At 37.3% G+C, this 21,052-nt stretch overlaps 1 protein-coding gene across 2 annotated transcripts; it reads right to left on the reverse strand.

Moving 5' to 3' along the window:
• Positions 1-301: 301 nt before the first annotated feature.
• Positions 302-20,029, reverse strand: tbx19 (T-box transcription factor 19). 2 transcript variants are annotated; one of them, XM_026157534.1, is made up of 12 exons: positions 19,917-20,029; positions 18,414-18,529; positions 17,007-17,099; positions 16,465-16,558; positions 15,096-15,367; positions 11,055-11,331; positions 7,316-7,450; positions 6,417-6,478; positions 4,514-4,572; positions 3,987-4,145; positions 2,861-3,011; positions 302-2,782 (listed from the first exon to the last, which is right to left on the reverse strand). In XM_026157534.1, exons 4-12 carry the CDS (start codon positions 16,498-16,500, stop codon positions 2,614-2,616), a joined length of 1,320 nt encoding a protein of 439 aa, XP_026013319.1. In that variant the 5' UTR covers positions 16,501-16,558; positions 17,007-17,099; positions 18,414-18,529; positions 19,917-20,029; the 3' UTR covers positions 302-2,613. The 2 variants fall into 2 exon arrangements, with proteins under 2 accessions (XP_026013319.1, XP_026013320.1); XM_026157535.1 differs by lacking the exons at positions 17,007-17,099; positions 19,917-20,029 and having other exon boundaries at positions 18,414-18,727.
• Between the last annotated feature and the right edge of the window lie 1,023 nt (positions 20,030-21,052).

A 21,052-nucleotide genomic window follows, 5' to 3' on the forward strand; every position in this document is an offset into this window, starting at 1 on the left:
ACGACGAATGGTCAAAAACAACTAAATATATGTTTTTACATATATTTTATCTAAATATATGTTTTTACATATATTTTGACATGCATTTTACAAACATTTTGACATGAACACACTCTCTCTTAAGTCTTTATTGACACACAGCTGAATCACAACCTCTCTCTTTCTGCAGCAGAAAACAAACAAAAAGCAACAACGAGAGCAGAACAATTATTTGGTGTTTTTGCTGACTACATGTTTTAATTTAATTAATTTAATCTTCAAATTATCTTTTGTTTCTGCTTAGCAGCAATAGATCCGGAGAAACAACAATGAGAAAGCAACATCATCAACAACAAAGACATGAATCTTTTACCTCTGACTCCAGAGGGCACCATAACACCACAGAGTTTGCAAGACCTAACATTGATTTGATTTATTTTAACACTTTGATTCAGCAAATGATATAATGTTGATTTACATGTGACTTGATGAGCAAGTGGCAACCACTAAAAGTCCCTGCTAGAGACCTTTAATATCTGCAAGAAAAGGGAGCCAAATTTACTGTCAGGTAAAGGGGAATAATTTTAATTCCATTCTCTATATTATATACTGCAACTCTTCAAAAGTCCTAAATAATGCTCCAGCTCTTTAAGGCTCTTCTCCATATGAAAGCTCACTTCTGTTTGATTTCCCAAAATCTGGAAGAGAGCTGAGGGGCAACACCTAGATCCTGTGAGCTGTGATGTTGGAAACAGAAAATTCAGAGCAGTGTACATAATTTAACATTATTAACTCTGGACAGGTTTAAATGAACATCTGAGATGGTAACATCAAATATATGACGATATATCATAGCAAATTATGAATCTATTATGTTTCTAAATGTAGCTCATCAAGGCCCTCCTCCCTAAAAATCTGACTGGCCAACATCTCAAAGCCAGCCATGAAACCCAATGAGCCGTGATGCTGGAGACAGAGGATTCAGAGCAGTGTGAAGTCTCAAAAGAAATACTTTTACATAAGTTTGCTTCATTATTTTTAACTTTAGACAGGTTTAATATGAATATCTGACACTGTGACATTAAATACATGACAACAAATCATGAAAAGCATAATACATCTCATTTAAAGTCTTAGCATGATTTGCTTTTGAAAATAAACCACATTTATCTTATACTTATCTTATTCAGCCCATCAGTTCACTTTTGATTGGCGAACTTCTGGAAGCCTGCAGAAAATTTGAAATTTCATAAATTTTAAATTGAGTATAAAGAGGAATCTGAAGCCCAGGCTGTTGGCTAACATTAGATTTACATATGTTCATCTCACTGTTTTACATTTTTATTACCAATAAATATGGGGGGGGGGGGACCCAACAGTATTGGTTTAGTTTAAGTAACCAAAAGAATATTTGGCTGTCAGTAGATGCTTACTATAAGACATTAGCAAATATTTACCTATTAGATTTTAAATGTGGCCCCCAGTGCTCATTAGATTGCATCAACAACCAGCAGGTACATGTAACCATTTTATTTACAGGTATTTACTGGTTAGCTGCTAACTAAAACGGTTGCCACTAACTCAAATAACACCGTCACTCATATGTAGCTACCAGTTGCTAACCAGTATCTGCTACTTACATGCAACAAAGGCCAGCAGTGATTACCTTTATCTACTAATAGCAGCCACTAGCAGACGTTAACAGCCACTAGAAGTTCCCATGTAGGAGTTGTCACTGTTATCTATAAGTAGTCACAGCTGCTAAATGAAATACTAGCCACCAATAGCTGTGGTACAAGCAGCCAACTGGCCACTTCCTGTGGCCTCGGTCTAAAAGTCATAGAAACTAGTCCATCAACCCCAGTCAACCTATGGTCGCTAGGGAAAAAAAGTGTGTATTTCCTGAATGGTTGGTGAGTGCTTGTTGGCTGTTAGGTCACAAAGTCTGTCATAAAGAAGGTGCTGCACCAGAAAACCTCCATAAGACTCTTTTGGTCACTAACAGACTTCTATGTTAGCCAAGAGTTTGCATACATAGTTCACAGTTTACCATCAGATAAATGCTTTGTCTTACTGCTGGACCCAACGTGTATAAGAGGCTCCAACTTTTACTAGTAGGTGACCGGTCTCTGTTTCCAATTTCACTAGTGGGTTATGAACTCTTGATGAGTATTTGCAGATAAGTTGGCTTATTACCTGAAAACTGTGAGTCACTGCGGTAATCTGGTACCCACCAAAGCAACTTTTAGGAGGTGTTTTGTGCAGCACCCTCTTTGTGATTAATTTCACAAAGCAACTGCCAGAAACTGCTCGCCAACTGGTTGAAGACTACATATTTTTGGGGTTGGGGTTGGGGATCTCTGTCCCTATGTGATTGTAGCCACAAGCAGATACAAGTAACCATTCCTTTTGAAATGATATCTATACAAATAGTCATAAATAGTTACAAATAGTGTTTAAAATATATATATTTTTTATCAACTGCATGATATGAGTAGCCATGAAAGCTTACAGTACTCTATGTACAAATAACCAGCAGCTGGTTACTATCAAATAATCTCACTGAACGGTTACCACCAGGTTACTAGTGTGTAGTGGGTTATCACTGATTAATTTGGCCAATCACATCACATTTCAGAAAGAGTGTGTGGGACCAGGCGGCCATCCAGCCCCGCCCATCCGAGTGTGACCAGGAGGCTGCATGAGTCCCTCGCTGCTGATTGGTCCATGGTGGAGCCCAGCGCAGGGTGAGTGGGAGGGACTCAGCTCGCTGCATCCAACTGTCCACAGACAAGGGTACTGACTGAAAACACACACAGATAGTTCATTTAATCTGAAAAACCAGTACATTTACCATTTAAAGCTGTGGGATGGGTTTCACCTGGAGCTGTGAGGAGGAGGAGGCTGTGATGAAGGGGCGCTGCTACTCAAGGGAATGGAGGCAGAGGAGGGTGAGGAAGAAGATGAGGTGGGACGAGGGGAGGAGGTGCTCCAGCCATCAGATATCACCTGAACACCTTCAGAGAGACACACTGAGAGCACACAAAGAATCCAGAATTTAGAAACTGCTGTGTTCATTCAATATTGAGTAAAATATTGAATAAAAACCAAAAGACTTAAACAAAAGATAGGATTTTGAACACAAAACAAAAATCTGTAAAATGTACTTTTTTGCTAAATAAGAGTAAATATATATGTATGTATATATATATATATATATAATATATATATATATATTTATATTTATATATTTATATATACACACACACGTGTGTGTGTGTGTGTGTGTGTGTGTGTGTGTGTGTGTGTGTGTGTGTGTGTGCATATTTCTATATTCATGTAGATGTCTGCAGGCAAAAGTTTGTATATAAATATTTAAAATTAGCATATAAGTAAATCAACATAATTTACATTGTGTACTAGTGTATATAAAGGTATATATGTATATAAGTAGTTATAGAAAGTAAATGTTCACTGAATATTCAGAAAAAAACCCATATAAAATATTTACGTAAATGCTTATTTGTTTATCTGTTTAATATACAGTTCATTAATCATTGTTTTTATGTCACATATATAAGAATTTTGTTTTTAAATCATAATAGACATGAAGAAAATTTGTATATTAATGACAAAAAGAGATGTCTGCATGCAAATGTATGTATATAAAAATTGTAAATGCTTTATATTGTAAACATTTAGTAAATAAATAAATCGTGATTTTTTATATAGTTATAAATGAACATGAAACTACATGTTTATACAGCACATGTTTATACATATAGTATAATGTATAATGTAGTATAATGCCAGTGTAAAATGTCATGATTATTTCAATATAGTGAAAATGTTCTGCTGCACAGTTTTACATTAAAATTGAAAAAAGTAAAAACAAATATCTGTGATAATTGTAGCAAATATGAAATCCCTCTGTAATGTTGAACATGATAAGAAGTACAAAACTTTATTTTTGGACTTTCTACAAACATTCACAAAAACACTGTTACCTGAGGAGTGCGGGCGGTGGGGCAGGTAGGCAGTGGGGTAAGGCGTGTGTCTCCCAGGGTATCCATGGTGTTTATAACCATGGTGATGATGTGATGTCAGCGGGAGGCTGCTGCCATAAGGAAAAGCACCTCCTCCTCCAGCTGAGCACAGCGACCAACCTTACACACCAAAGCACACACGCAAATATCTGTTTACCTAAAATGTATCGATAGTTTGTTTTTTTGTGTCAAGAATAGCAAGAAATATATACTTACACAAAAAATAAAAGCACAAGAAAAGTAAATGCTCAGAAAAACTGTTTATAAAAAAGGAATAAAATATGCTGTTAAAATCAAACACTTTCATAGATTCATAAATTTCATACCATGGAAATAAGATTTTAAATTTTTCCCACAAAATCTGATTTTTATTTTAATCTTCAAATTAAATTTCAAAAAGCATAAAAGTCCAATGTTTTTATTTCGATATAAACTACGAAAAAATGTAATTGTCTCTTTCATGAGGCTATATAAAGCTGTGAACTCACAGGACTGAATCCCAACACGGCCCTCTGATGGCTCAGGCAAACTCCGCCCACCTGGGATCCTGAGGAGGATAAATCAAACACAGCCATCAAGACAATGTGAGTTTGTGTGTCTGTGTTCAGATGTGTGTGTGGTTTATATTGTATAGAGTCTCTCACTTGACACCCTCTCTCCAAATGAGTGAGACGGTGGAGTTCATAATGACTCTCTAATCGCCTGCTAACGCTAACTTCCTCTGTTATCCTGGTGAGAAATGCTAAGCGTTAAGTGTAAAGTGTCAGCAGTCATTGCAGGCACATGGCTGTGGTGTAAAATATCTCTGGATGGGACAGAAATCTGACTCATCCACAACTGCACACTCATTATATATGACATACTAGATCTCACAGCTATTGCATTTAATCACAAGTTGATTTTACAACATCATTTGTTTATGTGGAGATTTTGCAGTGATGTTTGGGTCCCCTGATCACAGTTTTCTATCTCAGTGAGTAAAATATAAGCTTAAAGTGAAGTATGTCTTTATCTCCACCTTTTACTTATTCAAAATAACAAAAAATAAAAAGAACTGTCTAAAGATTTATCATGATGTTTAGTTTGGGAGCTGAGAGCCTGACCTCTTGAAGTCAACCACTTTGGATACTGAGGTGTGTTTATCACCACTCCAAAGTCAGCTGAACCACCCTGAAGCTCTTCGGTAGTCAAATGCCCTTTTAGTCTTGCTAACAATCCTTCCATCAGTTCTCCCGCAACCTTTTCTTGGTACTGAAAACTAAAAGGCACAGAACATTTGAGATGGTGCATTACCTCTCTTGTCATAAATAATACCTACATTTTATTTTCTATGCAGATGATATCCAACTTTATTTATCTATGGTGCCGAAATTATTAGTTAAACTAGAGCCACGACTTAAGGATATAAAGGCCTGGATAACCTTTAAATGCACCCCAAACTGAGGTTGATGCACCTGGGCCTAAAAACGTTATGGAGTCTAACCAGAAACTTACTCTGAATGACCATATACTTTACATATGTCTCAGAGCTATGCTGAAAGCTAGTTGACTTTGCAGAGGTGAGAGCACATTTTTGTTCTCTTTTAAAGACCACCCTGCACCACCAACCAAATAAACAGGTGCCCTGCTGGTCCAATCCAGTTTTAACTCCCTGCTAGTGAAGACAAAACCCGACCATGATGGATGAGCTATAGTTGGATCTATTTTTAATGTTATCTGTAGTGCAGTGAAAGTCTTCTGCCGTGTGTTACCAGCATGCAGGAACTTTGATCAAACAGAGCTGTTCTACTTCTGTAGAAGTTATCTGGTGCTTTTAATGTGAAAATTGCCGTACAAATAACTCTTGCTTTCTTCATGATAATTACTTTAAATGCTCTGAAAACCTAATATGAGAAACAGGACATTTTTAACCCTTGTGCAATCCAGCTATCTTTGCAACTAAAAAGCAAAATTACAGTGAAGTCATCATAGTCATCCGTTGTTTCTAACTCAATCTGAAAAAAAAAATCTGGTTGGCAGAAGCGTAATATTTCAAAGATTTTGTGTAGAAATGCACAAAACATTTAGATTACTGAAATATCTAAACACTGTCATAATGAGATACCTAATTATTGAATATATACCAGAAAAAGGGCTAATAAATCAAAGCCCATTGTGTTAAAAATGTTCATATTTCACAGCTTTCCATTCTCCGTGGCACATTAATGTGGAAAATCCTGTAAAAATCTATGAAAAGTTTTGGAGGCTAGATTTATGTTTTTATAATTTAAAGTATCACAAAAGAACATAGAAATACACTATATGGCTACTGGGTCTCTTAAAGGGTATATCCAGTTTAAAAGTCAGATTAAAGTGTTTGGATGCTGTTGTTGTGTTGCTGTGCAGTGTTACCTCTCTTTGGCATCCAGAAAGGCTTTAGCGAACGGGTTGTATTTGATCTTTAGGGCTGTGATCTGCACAGAAAAACACAGAAACATCCACATCCTGTTACGTTATTTTACACTCGAGAAGAACAGAGCACCTCAGCTGTGAAATGTTAAATGACTTTTATGCATAACAGTCCATTTATTGGACAGAGGCTTCATCTTTCATTGATCTGTTCATTTGCAAGTAATTTCTCAATCAGGCTTCTAGATGAATATCCATTTTCATGTCCACTTATTGTATTATTTCACAGTTCTGTTTAATAAATTCTTCCTCTGTTTTGATTTGAATAATTAGTGTGTGTTCCCAATCTGTTTTTATTAACTGTGATCTCAATAAAATGAGAGAATAGATTATTAATAACCTGAACGTGACCAACTAAGTAAGGGTTTGCTGTTGTAACATTAAAAATGGAATATATTATACCCTTAAAAACTGATTCATCTCATTAAATTAAACAGATTCAGCTGGTAAAAAAAACTCTGAGCTTTACCTTTTTTTAAACTAAATCAGACGTCTGAGCTTTACCTTTATAAAAAATTTCATACATTTGTATTCAAATGTTTTTTTCCGATTAAAAGATGTTGTGTTGTGTTTCTAATTCCGAGTCTGTGTCCCACAAATCCATATTTATTAAAAAGGTAATTGAAAATAGAAACACTGTCCAATATTTCATGACACTTAACCAGCATTAAATCTGGTTAATTGGAATATTTGAGCAATTTTAGCTTGCTGGTGTTAGCTTTAACTTTGATATATCAAAATCAGCTTCAATTTTTCAAGAATTAGAACAAGTATAGCTGTGAAACTAGTTCTAGTTCACACCCAAACACCAAATGATATTGAAAATAGAACATCTTTTGTACCTCTTCATTCTGGTAGGCAGTGACGGCGATGAACTGCGTTTCTTTGAAGGAAACGTTAGAAACCAGTCGATGGCGAGAGCCAACACACACGATGTGGAGCTGAGGTTCATACTTATGGAGAGAATTCAACATAATCTGGGAAAATGAAGACAATTATTTCTACATTTTCCCATCATTTATAATTATTTAGACCAAGATTATTGTACATTTTTTGTGCACCTAAATGCTTTTATCTAAAAGTATTCGGCCCCCTTGAACTTTTCCACATTTTGTCACATTACAGCCACAAACATGAATCAATTTTATTGGAATTCCCTGTGAAAGACCAACACAATACAATTACTGAAAAGTGGGGTGTGTGTAATTATTCAGCCCCCTGAGTCAATACTTTGTAGAACCACCTTTTGCTGCAGTTACAGTTGCCAGTCTTTTAGGCTATGTCTCTACCAGCGTTGCACATCTAGAGACTGAAATCCTTGCCCATTCTTCTTTGCAAAACAGCTCCAGCTCAGTCAGATTAGATGGACAGCGTTTGTGAACAGCAGTTTTCAGATCTTGCCACAGATTCTTGATTGGATTTAGACACCAGACAGGTCAGGGATAAAGTTATTGAGAAATTTAAAGCAGGCTGAGGGTACAAAAAGATTTCCCAATCCTTGAACATCCCAAGGAGCACTGTTCAAGCGATCATTCAGAAATGGAAGGAGTATGGCACAACTGTAAACCTACCACGACAAGGCCGTCACCCTAAACTCACAGGCCGAACAAGGAGAGCGCTGATCAGAAATGCAGCCAAGAGGCCCATGGTGACTCTGGACGAGCTGCAGAGATCTACAGCTCAGGTGGGGGAATCTGTCCATAGGACAACGATTAGTCGTGCACTGCCTTTATGGAAGAGTGGCAAGAAGAAAGTCATTGTCAACAGAAAACCATAAGAAGTCCTGTTTGTAGTTTGCCACAAGCCATGTGGGGGGGACACAGCAAACATGTGGAAGAAGGTGCTCTGGTCAGATGAGACCAAAATGGAACTTTTTGGCTAAAATGCAAAACGCTATGTGTGGCGGAAAACTAACACTGCACATCACTCTGAACACACCATCCCCACTGTCAAATATGGTGGTGGCAGCATCATGCTCTGGGGGTGCTTCTTCAGCAGGGACAGGGAAGCTGGTCAGAGTTGATGGGAAGATGGATGGAGCCAAATACAGGGCAATCTTGGAAGGAAACCTCTTGGAGTCTGCAGAAGACTTGAGACTGGGGCGGAGGTTCACCTTCCAGCAGGACAACGACCCTAAACATAAAGCCAGGGCAACAATGGAACGGTTTAAAACAAAACACATCCATGTGTTAGAATGGCCCAATCAAAGTCCAGATCTAAATCCAATCGAGAATCTGTGGCAAGATCTGAAAACTGCTGTTCACAAACGCTGTCCATCTAATCTGACTGAGCTGGAGCTGTTTTGCAAAGAAGAATGGGCAAAGATTTCAGTCTCTAGATGTGCAAAGCTGGTAGAGACATACCCTAAAAGACTGGCAGCTGTAATTGCAGCAAAAGGTGGTTCTACAAAGTATTGACTCAGGGGGCTGAATAATTACGCACACCCCACTTTGCAGTTATTTATTGTATTGATTTCCGTTCCACTTCTCACGTGTACCAACCACTTTGTGTTGGTCTTTCATGTGGAATTCCAATAAAATTGATTCATGTTTGTGGCTGTAATGTGACAAAATGTGGGAAAGTTCAAGGGGGCCGAATACTTTTGCAAACCACTGTATATATATACATACTGGTACTGGAATTTCAAGTGTCCCTTTAATTCTTTTAAGCTGTATATTCATTTTTCCATCTTTACCCATTTACACACATCTAAACATTTTTATATGTCTTTCTCAATTTGTACCTGTTCGTATCTCTCTATATCCAGTTGTAATTGTCTGAAGCTACCTCTATCTGCTACTATCTATCCACCTTTTTAGAGGTTTTCAGTCATCTATAATATTTTTATATGCTTTCGCCCAATTATCTATATTCATTAACACCAGTTTGTACTCATCTATAATGTTTCCATTTCAATTCAATTCAATTCAATTCAATTCAATTCTATTTATATAGCGCCAAATCACAACAGCAGTCGCCTCAAGGCGCTTTATATTGTACAGTAGATCGTACAATAATAGATGATCGTACAATAATAGATCCCCCGTCATCTATAATGTTTCCATTCCTCCGATACCTGCTTGTGTCCATGTATATTATTGCCCATTCATAAATGTAACCATCTATATCTGGTTGTAACTGCCTACCTCATTCTATCCATACTTCAACATTTCCTATCTGACCTGTTTAGTTCATTTCAGTACTTTTTTACTGAAGTCCATCCTCTCTGAAGAGATCACAAGCCTCACGGTAAAAACTCGGCTCTAAAAGTTTGAAAAAGTCCAAACAGCTCTGTACTTTTGAATCAATTAACAGAAAACAAAGGTAAGTGTAGTTTTGTCAGTCAGTCAGTTTGTCAGTTTGTCTGACTGCAGGAGAGTTTATGGAGTGGAGCCATCTTTGTCTTTTGGCCAAAACACTCTTTTATCCATCTGTCTTTTCTATCTCGTCCATCTCCCCATCAACCCCCCCCCCCTCGCTAATGAGGCCCAATTAACCAATCCGAGTTCTCCGGGCGGACACACAAAAACAAACTGTTTTCTATTCAGATTGAGAGGCTGGCTTCAGATCTGACCCCGGCGCTGTGTGTGTGCTGGCAGTGCCCACATTAGCTGGAGTGTGTGTGGGCTCTTTTTGAATATAGTTTACCTCTCTCTCCCTCGTCCATCTGAAGCATGATGGGTAAATTAATTTCCCAGTAAAAAACATAATTACCATAATGTACAAATAAGCTGAGCAATTATTTCATTATGGCCGAGCTCTCTGTTCCAACTCTGCATTACTGCCCGGTGTGTGCGTGTCATGTTTGGACAGGGATAATGGGGTAAATATAAACAACATTATTGCCAATTTTGTAGTGCTGTGCACGTGTGTTTGTGTTTGTGTGTGCGTGTGTGCGCATGGAGGCCTCTAAGAGTGCTGAACAGCTCTCGACAGGAAGTGCATTAAACTGCTGCTGGCCAATTAAGAGCTGTTTATCCCGTTCCCGTGGTTACGAGGGGGCGAGCAGGTGAAGTGAGCGGAGAGAGGGACTGAAGTGGCTAATTAGAGGCGGTAGTCTCTCGCCCACTTCAATACAATACAGAGGGAAGGAGAGAGAGAGAGGGAAAGAGACGGAGACTCTTGACATGAACAGCAGGATAATGGACTCAAGAAGAAGAAGAAGACGGAGGTGCAGAAGAAATACAGGAAAAAGTGTGGTAAAAGTGAAAGAGGGAAAGGGAGAAGAAAGACAAGAATGAATAGTAGAAAATTACGAGAACAAAAAAGAAAGATTGAAAAAAGAAAACACTAGATTAAAGAGAGGAATAAAGTACTGAAGAAAAAAGGAACTACAAACAAAACAAAGAAAGCAAAAATCAGCAGAACAGAAACAAAAAAGAGAACAAAGGAGAGAAAGAAAACGAACAAGAAATCACAGGAAAGAAAAAAAACAACAATTAAATAAAAACTGAAAATCTCAAAAATATATGAACAGACTGGATAAAAATCAAAGTATGAATGACTGCAGAAAGAACAAGTAAACACACAAAGAAATCAATGAATGAAGACATGCAGATTTTCAGGCTCTGTTCCACCCACCTGTCCTCCTCCGTTCACCTTGTTGGTGAGTTTGACCTTGTTGAAGGACACGGCCGCTTTCATCCAGTGAGCGCCGAAGTTTGGCGAGTCAGGGTGGATGTAGATGCCACCGTGGCCCCGGCCTTCGCTGCGGCTTTCCGCCCGGCCGGCCGCCACCCACTCCCCGTTTACAAACTTCCAGCGGCAGCTGTCAGCCGGGACGAAGTCCAGCAGGAAGGAGTACATGGAGCTGGGGTCCAGGCCAGAGACGCTCACTTTCAGCACTGGGAACATGCGACTGAAGAGACACACAGCTTGATTAAAGGGGAAAGTTTATGTTCACTCACAGAACCCAAAATAATAACAGAATTATGGGGCTAATACCAATTTTAATGCATTTTTTCTTACATTATATTATAAGTTTATACATAGATTACACACATTGCCTATACATATGAATGTATCTCTATGAAAGTTTTATTGAAGCTGAAGTTACTGTAACATACATTGCTGAACATTTAATCAACAAATTAGTCAGCAGCTTATTATAAAGATATGTTTTGACTTTGCTCACCACCTGCTCAGCTGTGGGAGCTGTTCTGCTATTATGTGATTGCAAATCTGAATTTACAGTTTCAGTTTCATTCTTTGGTTCAGTTTTTTTTAAGTATAACCAACTATAATGATAAAGTTATTTATATCAACCTGAAGATTGTCCGACTTTTTTTCTCTTTTAGCTCCATTTTTGGTCACCACCGGCACCTCAGATAAATATCCAGGTTTTAAGCTGCCAAAGGATCCACAGCATTTTGTTTTGCTTTATGTTTTGGACTTTAGATGAAATTAAATATATACACAATATAACGTTTCATATAATGAATACATTTACAAACAAATACAAAATTATTGCAACTATTAAACTACATACAGATCAAACTCAAATATTGGGAATTTGTGGATCTGTTAAAAACATTCCAGAAGCCAACAGTAAATTTGAATAGTTCTATAAAACGTCTGTGATAATTTATCACAGTCACACATTTAGTTAACAGATTAATTTTTAAACTGACAGAATTTTCAGCTGCACTGATATACAGATAGTTGTTCCTTGTAGTTTCTCAGGAGTGAGGACTTTCTTGAGCTTTTCTAGGAAAATAGTTCAGCTTTGAGAGTTGGTCAAAGAAAACATGTAAGAGCCAATTTTCAGAAATTTCTGTCAAATTAGAGATAATGATTTATATATAACACAAATAATTGTTGGATGGAGTTTTAAAAGTAAACAGAATCCAAAAAAGTCTGGTACTGCAATTTTTTGACAATTGTGCCAAACAGCTGAAGGCTGTATAAAGGCATTTTAACAATACCAGATTTTAAGGGCTTTAGAGAAAATGTCTATAATTTCCAGACTAGTTTTTCTCCAAAGAGCCTCCTGACACTACGATTCCACCCCCATTTTATTCTCTGAATATACCTTATTCTTTATTTTTCATTCTGACTGGTTGACAGCGGTACAGCCAACAAATGCATTTCTTCGATAACCATCAATAACAACTGATGACTGATTAGAAAAATCCTTACCAGAGCTAAAATTTGTTACAGGCAGCATAAACTATGACAGATTATGATAACCAACCATCTCTGCATGTGAATATAAATTTATCACCGTATGTTAAAAATACCAAAGTTTCCATCCTTCTAAAGCTGCTTTCAGACAAACAGTCGGCTCTCCAGCAGTAACAGCAGTTGAAGTGGCGTCCTGCAGGTGTAAATGGAGTGTTTGCCCACCGCAGGGCGCGACTGGTCAACACGCCTCGGCTTGGCACAAAAAAAACACAAAATGAAACACACAGAGGCGATGATAACAGCTGCTATCGAGACTAATGAATAACCCCGGTTAACAGCAGCACTGATCGGGAGTCAGCTTAAAACAGGGACACTCTGTGTTAATGTTTCTCCATCTCTGTGGTCATTTTTGCAAAAATATTCAGAAATCAAGTATCTTCTAAAACGAGCCATTATTTGTAGAAAAATGGGTAAGATTATGTTTTTAGCATCACAACAAAATAACAAATCTCTGGCAAACAAAGTACAAGTTGCCACATCTGCTCAGAAGAACCACCAACAAAACTCAATTTAGAAAAAACAACAACACAATTTTTCAAATATTTTCTTCTTCAAGCTTGTTTCTCTCATAAAGCCTGAATTGTATATTCATGCTCAGGAAGAATATGGTGTATCTTCATGCCACTGAATTGAACATAATGATCTTTTAATGTCTGATTTTTCTGTTTCTAAACTGGCTGACTAGGAACAAAAGTTGATTAACTCTCACATAAAATGTTGGCATGCTACTGTATCATTCATTGACTGCTGATGCCAATGAAGTCATTAACTTATTATTGCAAAGTCACAAGTTGAAGCACTAGAAAGTCCTCCTAATGTTACCTTCACAGGGAGTGACAGAAATGCCAAACTAAAACTGCCCGAGTAAACTTAGCAGCATTATATGGATCATAGCTATTTATAGGGCCGGTTGTATCTGAAAGGCTCAGTTTTTTATTTTTATTTTCACACTGACTAGTTGAAAGTTGCAAAGAACTGTATCTGTGTTTGCTAAATTACATTTTTCATTTGCAGACTTTCCTGACAAGAAAAATCAATTCTGTCAGTTTAGGAAAAGACTGAAAATTGCCTTTTTATGATTTTCTAACACGTTCGTTACTGAATACTGACTGTAAAGACAAAAGTTACCTGATATAATGATCTATTTCCTGTTGGCTGTCAATCTGATGGCTGTTGACAATGTACTTTCAGAAAAGTACTTTACTGATATTACGTTTAACACATTCTATATCTAGAATGTATTAAAGACCATAAGTACTGTCCTTATTACCTCTATAACTTCAGAAAAAACTTCTCACAACTCCTAAATTATATCTGGACACTCTCAAAGCTATTTATCACTTCTAAATGAGCCAAACTCTTCTGATTTTCTTCCGAAAAGTCTTACAACACAATTAGAAAACGTTACTAATTGCATCCATAACTTCTCCAGGAGATCCTCAGAATCAACAAGGACTACAAATATCAGATGTCAGTCTCCCTAATAGCCTCCAGAGCTTCTTGTAGGCTTCTGAAACATCCACAAGTATTTGTGGAATACTTTTTGGAGTAACTTATTGATTTTTTTTTTTTGTGGAAATCTCTTCAATACCTCCAAAATCTAAAGAATCTCCTCTAAAGACCTAAAAAAAAATCTCCTGAACTAACTCAAAAACGTCTTTGAGACCTCTACAATCTCAACAATGGCTATCAAAACCTCCTCTTGTGAACACCTCTAAAACCCAAAACAAAGAGACACCCAGTATCTCAGCTGGCTAATTATGAAGGCTTTGTTTAGGAGAGAACATGTTAACGTGTTTTTTCTATCAATGTAGAAAAGTGGGTGAGGTGGCTGCAGCTCAGGAGGAAATGTAGGTCATCTACTAACTGAAAGATTGGTGGTTTGATCCCTGCCTGCTCCAGTCTACATGCCAAAGTATCCTTGGAGGAGATACTGCACCCCAAGTTGCTCTTTGATGCAACTATCAGTGTCTGAATGTTACAGAGAAAACGCTTAATCGTAGAAAATGTGCTTTCATGAATTAGTCAGTATAAATGAGATGTTCTATAAAGCACTTTGAGCTCTGCAGTAGAGTTGTAAGGTGCTGCAGAAGAATCAATTTATTTACCATTTACCCAAACGCCCTTGAGATTCACATGTTGATCAGCAGTAAGACTCAAAAAAGTAAACATTACTTAACGCAAAGTCTCTAATTGAAATGCATCCTGAGAATCTCTAATTCAGGTGTTTATATCCAGATATTTTTGTTTATTTAAGAAACTTCATTTATATTGTAATTTGTTCACCTTTTCTTTCAATTTTCTAAAGTATTCTGAAGCTGTAAATAAACTTTTGTTTCCACTACCAGGTGCTTCCTGAATAACTAACAGTTGCATTGAAGGAGTGAAGTTTGTTCATGGAAGTTTGTTAATTTGTAGCAAAAATCTGAGAGCAGTTACCGTCCATTCTTGGTGACGATCATCTCGTTAGTGATGTGCTGGAATTTCCTCCACAGCTCGGCATCCTCTAACGTCACCCTCAGTTCCCGCTCTGTTGGGTCGCCCTTCTCCCGGCCGGCCTGCAGCTCGCTCTCCACGGCGCTCAGCAGCCGCGACATGCAGCGTTCAGCCGAACCGGGACTGCACATCGACCCACCAGCACCAGTGGCACTCTGATCTACAGATGACACTGAACCAGACCCTCCATCTTCCTGTAACCCCTCCACCTTCATCTGCAAACCCAAACAAAGACAGATTCAATCGTGATGAGTTTTACAGTTTTTATAACATTAATTTCACTTGAGTAAAGATGTTTGGATTATTTTTTAGTCTTTAGAAACTTGACAATGCAATCTGATCCACCTGAATATTTTTATTTTACTAATTCAGTCCACTAAGCGTAAATTTTACCACAAAGTATGATTCTTGTCTCAATAGACTGAAGAACACAGCAGTACTTCAAATAATGGGTAAAAAAACACAGGCTGTATTTTTTCATATCGTCTCTTAGAGTCTGTTTTGTTGACCGCACTGAATCTCAAACATGGTATAAATTATGTTTTATTTGCTATAATCATAGATCAGGTTTCACTGAATGTTGAAGACCTCACACATTCTTGATGAGTTTCTCAATTTTTAAAACACCTTTTGACATTTCAAACTACATCCTAAATACAATTGATCATTGAAAATGATCAGGACCAAATCATATAACCATGGTTTTATATAATTTCTTAATAACACCAGCCCTCTAACGATCAGATTACGCTTCACTGCTGCATTTAACAGGTGATTAGTAAATCCCACTGAAAACAAAATTTTCAGTCCAGTCCACTTTGAATTCATGCTACAGGTTTCAGTTTTTTTCTAAGCCACATAATCAGTTTAACTGAATGAAAATAAAAATAAAAAATGAGCTGACGTTATTGTCATTGTTGTAGTTAGCTGGAGGACGGTGTCAGCTACCCGATAAACCCATATTGTTCCTGAAAATTTCTGCATTTGAAAATAATAGGCTGAATGCAGGTGGGGAATTTCTGGACCAAAGAAACGCAAAAAATAAGCTCGTTTCAGGAAGCAGTTTATCTGTTGTTTATTTTTGAAGCTTTTAAACAATCAACATTGTTTGATATGAAAGGAGCAAATGAAATGTGCTATAATCTGATGTTTGATTGTTCAGTTTAAATGAATCTGAATGAAATAAAAGGTTTATTTATTTTTCCAAGTTGCTCTTGAATAGAAACCTTCTTTAACTGCATCATTTAATTTACAGTGGGTTCACAGACTGAAAGTGACACAAAGGGGTCAACAAAATTGTAAAGTCTTTTACTTTGTCAGTCAGAAGCATCTGCACACCCGACACCATTTGTCTTTCAATGAGACTCTTACTTGGCTTCTAGTATGGACCTGGAAGGAAACGATGCCTGAAACAAGAATGAAAATAAAGGATAAAAACTTAAAACACATACCTTTAAACACCATCAGTAGATTGATTTATTGTATTGTCATGTCCATTTATGCACAGTTATCACATGCAAATTGGGCAAACTGAACTAATGTTTTCTTTTTTAGGGTTATGGATTTGTTTGCCTCAAATTGCTACATAGTTCACAGCATAGCAGTGTATTTAGTGCATAACATGCCATCTGTACACTTTGGGCTGATGGCTTGAATGAACTCTGTTTCAAAAACAGGACGTTTGATCAAAATTTTACCAACAACAAAACCCAAGATTGTGAATAAGAAGGTAAAATTGGCTGTAAGAAAATGTCAGATATTTGGATACGAAACTTTGAAAACCTACCAGAAAGAATTTACTCTGCAAACAATTAAAATATAGATTATTAGCGTGCAGAGTCTACCAAAAATCACCTCTGAGATCTGTGGATTTCAGCTGGTTTCTTTTCTTTTTTTATTCAAAAGCTTCCTTTTCTAGCTTTTCTTTGTCCTCTCAGACAGCAGACCCTCCATCAGAGAAAACACACACAGGATAAAAGTGGGGATAATAAGCAGAAGTTAACAGACATTTAATGGAGTATAATTTTTCTGTTAGTTTATTTTCCGTCTGTTAACACTGCTGCTGTTGTTAGTAACCACTTTAACCACAGGACCTTTTAAACCCCACTGAGGGTGATTTAATACCTGCCTCATGATCAGAAATAGGAAAAACAAAATCAATATTGTCATAATTTCCCAGTTCTAGTTAATAATGATAATTAGAAAATTCACCAAATTAACCTAAGATTTGTTTGAAAATGTTTGGGGGGGAAAAGACTTTCCTATTTGTGTCAGTTTACACCAGGTCAAAGAAACATCCAGGACCTTTTCAAACACTCTGTGGTCTGATTTCAGGTTTTTAAGACATGAAATCCCCTGTTTATTCTTTAGCTCTCTTTAAAAAAAATGCATTATTGTTATTAGATTAGAACCTTCAATAGTTAGTAAATATATAAATATACATATATATAATATTAATATTTTTTGGCTCATTTAAATGCACGTTTAATAGAAATTACAACCCAAACATTTTAAGAAAATTATTTTACATAGGTGCAATTACTGAATTTGACAGAAAGCATATATACATCTCTTCACATTCACATTTTCACTTATGGTAAAAATTTCTATGTGATACACAATCACGTCAAAGAATTTGTATGATTTATTTAAAGATTTGAATGTTTTAAAGGTTTGAATGTTTTAATATTAAAAATAATTTCAAGAAACAAAATTCAAACAGCTTCAGACTATTTATCTCCAGTGAGTAAAAAATATAATCCAGTGTAAAGCAGACTTTTTTAATGATACACACATCCCTGTATTTAAATTTGATGAAAAAACTCCTAAAAATATTTTTTTTTATTACTGAAAGGAAGTATTCAGTCTACTTCATATATTAAATGTATATGTAAATCATTATGTAATATTCAGATAATGAATTGTTAATTCTTGGTGATTTCAAAGTAAACACTGTTAACAAAAAAGGGTAAAAACAGATGACAAATACATTTAAAATCCTAAAATAAAAAGCACATGAATGACAGCTGACACAGTTTACTGCCCATGTGCAAAACACACAAAAAGTAAAAACTTACTTTTTGTTTAATACATTTTAATTCCATCAGTTGCAAATTTATCCAGAAATTCCTTGAAATTCCTGGAACAAAAATCTTGGAATTGTCTAACAACATTTCTACGTGAGCTTAACTATAATGGACATCTCTGTAGGTCAATAATAGGTGAAACTACAGGTGCATAAAAAGCTGCATATAAACTTACCTGTGACACCGGGCACCGAGCCGAACAGTTGAATTTATCCTAACGAGATGTTTCCGATGAACAGGGAGACGAAAGGATGGAGGTTTGACTGTGATGTGAAGCCGCTCAGCATCTGACTGAACATCACAGTCAATCAGAGGGCTTCAGTCTGACTACACCTCGCTCTGCATCTCTCTCTCTCTCCCCGTCACACACTCACACACGCTCTCCGTCTCTTTTCCTTTCAAACACACGGACGATTTACCTCACTCGGCCACTCACACTTAATCCACAGAGTGTTTAACTGTCCTTTGAATTATAAAAACTGCTTTCAGTAAAAGTGAGGAAGAGGGAGTGTTAAAAAATAGCAAACATAAAAGGGACGAGCACAATGACGAATCTAAAAACGAGCACAAATCTTTAATCTAATCTGCAAACTAATGCAGGAACAGGTGGATGTAAAATGGCAACCAACCTCCATGTTACGATTTTTATAAACACCTAGAAGTGGATGAGAAAGAGCAGAAAACAACAGCAAAGCAGGAGAAAGTGAATAAAGTTGAAACACCGGCCTTGTAGTTTGTTGAAGCTGTGAGAGCAGCACCTTTATTTAGAGCAACTTTAGAGCAGATTTGAAGTTTGAGGAGAACAAATCAAGCGTGAATAAATTATATGGTTGCCCCTCTCTCAGCCTGGTTCCCGTAGAGGTCTCTTCCTTTTATAAGGGAGTTCTGCCTTCCCACCATCACCAAGTACGGACCATATAGGAATGTTTGGCTGTTTGGGTTTTCAACGGTCTAAAGTTCAGCCTTGTCTTATTTACAGTGTTAATAAAAGTTACTGTTGGCTGGTTGCCCCACGGGCTCACCACAGCAGGCATATGCATGTTTTTTTCATACATCTCCATTTAAGGCCTCAGTCAGAGACCAGTGGCTGACCCCCTTGCAACCACCATTCCCCAGTTAAACATGCATATTACCTGACTGGTTAGTGAGTGGTTGCTGGAGGTTGAAACAGTTTGCATGGATGATGTCGATTTATCTGCAAACACCAGCCGACTACTAGCCGTGCGGTAGGAAAACATAAAAAAAAAAGTGTAACAAACTGAAAATGGAGACTGTTTATCTTCAACGCTGTGTCTTACTGCTGACAAGCAACACAATTCAAAACAGGCAACTTTTATTTTGACAGGCAAACTTGCTGTTTTTGATCTATGGCTCTGTGGTTCGTTAGTGTTTGCAGACAAATTGGCATCTTCCACGGGGAACTGTGGCAAACTGTGACCAAAGCAATCACAAGGTCTGTGCTGCAACACCATACATGTTTTCTGCAACCATTTTCACTTAACGACAGCCAAAAACCACTTTCTCGTCGATCAGAGTATACACAGTATAGTTAACAGGCAATCACCTTCCAATCTATAGGCCTTTATGTCTAGGCCTTGACTGATTTCTTTGCACATTTACGGAAAACAGAAATCTCTCACTCACAAAAATATTCAGACTAAAAAATGTAGCTACTTACTTATCTAGAAGCTGTCTGAAGTCCATTCATGAACCTTACAAACAGATCGCTCTTTATGAAAATGATGTCTCTGCATGTCCAGAACGTGAGCTCTGATACTGGAAGCTCTGGTTTCTGTTTGGAGTTGGAGTTCTATTAACAAGTCACATTTTATTCTGCTTATGTAGAAAGCAAAAGTTTCTACTGGCTTGATTTCATTTACATACATTCATTAACAATGGATGTTGAATAAAAAGCAAGGACTCAGATAGCTGCTAGCTAAACCACCCGTGGTTTGTATTCACCTGTGGCTTCTACAGGTGAATACAGCTGATGGGCTTCATAGATTGGTGAAACTTTGGTTTGATACTTGGTTAATTGATGATCTTGATAATCTAGTATTAGCATGGCTGCTCCAGTCTAGTAGCCAAAGTATCCTGTGGCATGAATGCTCCTGATGTGTTCATTGGACTGTTATTGTTAGATAGAGAACATAGTTGAGACATATGGTAAAGTGCTTGTGTTAATTAGACAATGTGAGGTTGTTAAAGGCACTTTTTGCTCAGGTAGATACAAGAACTAGTCCACTTACGATGCAGTAACAACTTTGAGGTGAGCACAGTGCCAACTGGCATGAACAACACTGCTGAATAACTTATGAGGGCTGGTACTTTTATCACAGGATTAATTGAAAAATGCTGGTAGTAAAGCAGCTACTCCTTTGTGTTGAAAGAAGCCATTTGAGAAGAACGTTAACTTTATTTATTCATCATGAAATGCACAGAAAAGGGGGTTGGAATATTCTCTGAACAGTTTCCTGAACGTGACATCAGCCGTCCATTTAATCAACCAATTAATCACCTAAAACGAAACAGGCGTCACTGGACCAATCGCCTCCCTGGCGCACGTTTAAATGTCATATGACAGTGTTGAAGAAAAACACCAGAAGCTGTTGAGAGCAGCATGTAATGGAGAATAGGTCAGATCCAAGTGGGGAACATCTGGAAAGACATCCGATATCTGGACAGTGCATGGAGCCTTAAAAAGGGAGTGTGTGCGTGTTTTAATCAGCAGGCAGTGACGGGTGGAGATTACAGGCTTTAGAGACTTAACTGGCATAAAACAGGGAGGCAGGTAAGGAGAGAACGCACATGCAC

Source organism: Astatotilapia calliptera, chromosome 23 (genome assembly GCF_900246225.1).
Source record: "Astatotilapia calliptera chromosome 23, fAstCal1.2, whole genome shotgun sequence".
NCBI classification, from domain to species: domain Eukaryota; kingdom Metazoa; phylum Chordata; class Actinopteri; order Cichliformes; family Cichlidae; genus Astatotilapia; species Astatotilapia calliptera.

Bases quoted from the DNA above. Each gene is read 5' to 3' on its own strand.
- tbx19 (XM_026157534.1), bottom strand. From the start codon at position 16,500: ATGGTGTCGGGTGTGCAGATGCTTCTGACTGACAAA. The intron at 11,332-15,095 runs GTAACTGCTCTC...GTGTCTCTTCAG, and splicing joins ATCGTCACCAAGAATGGACG to TCGCATGTTCCCAGTGCTGA. The intron at 3,012-3,986 runs GTAACAGTGTTT...GTGTGCTCTCAG, and splicing joins CCACCGCCCGCACTCCTCAG to TGTGTCTCTCTGAAGGTGTT.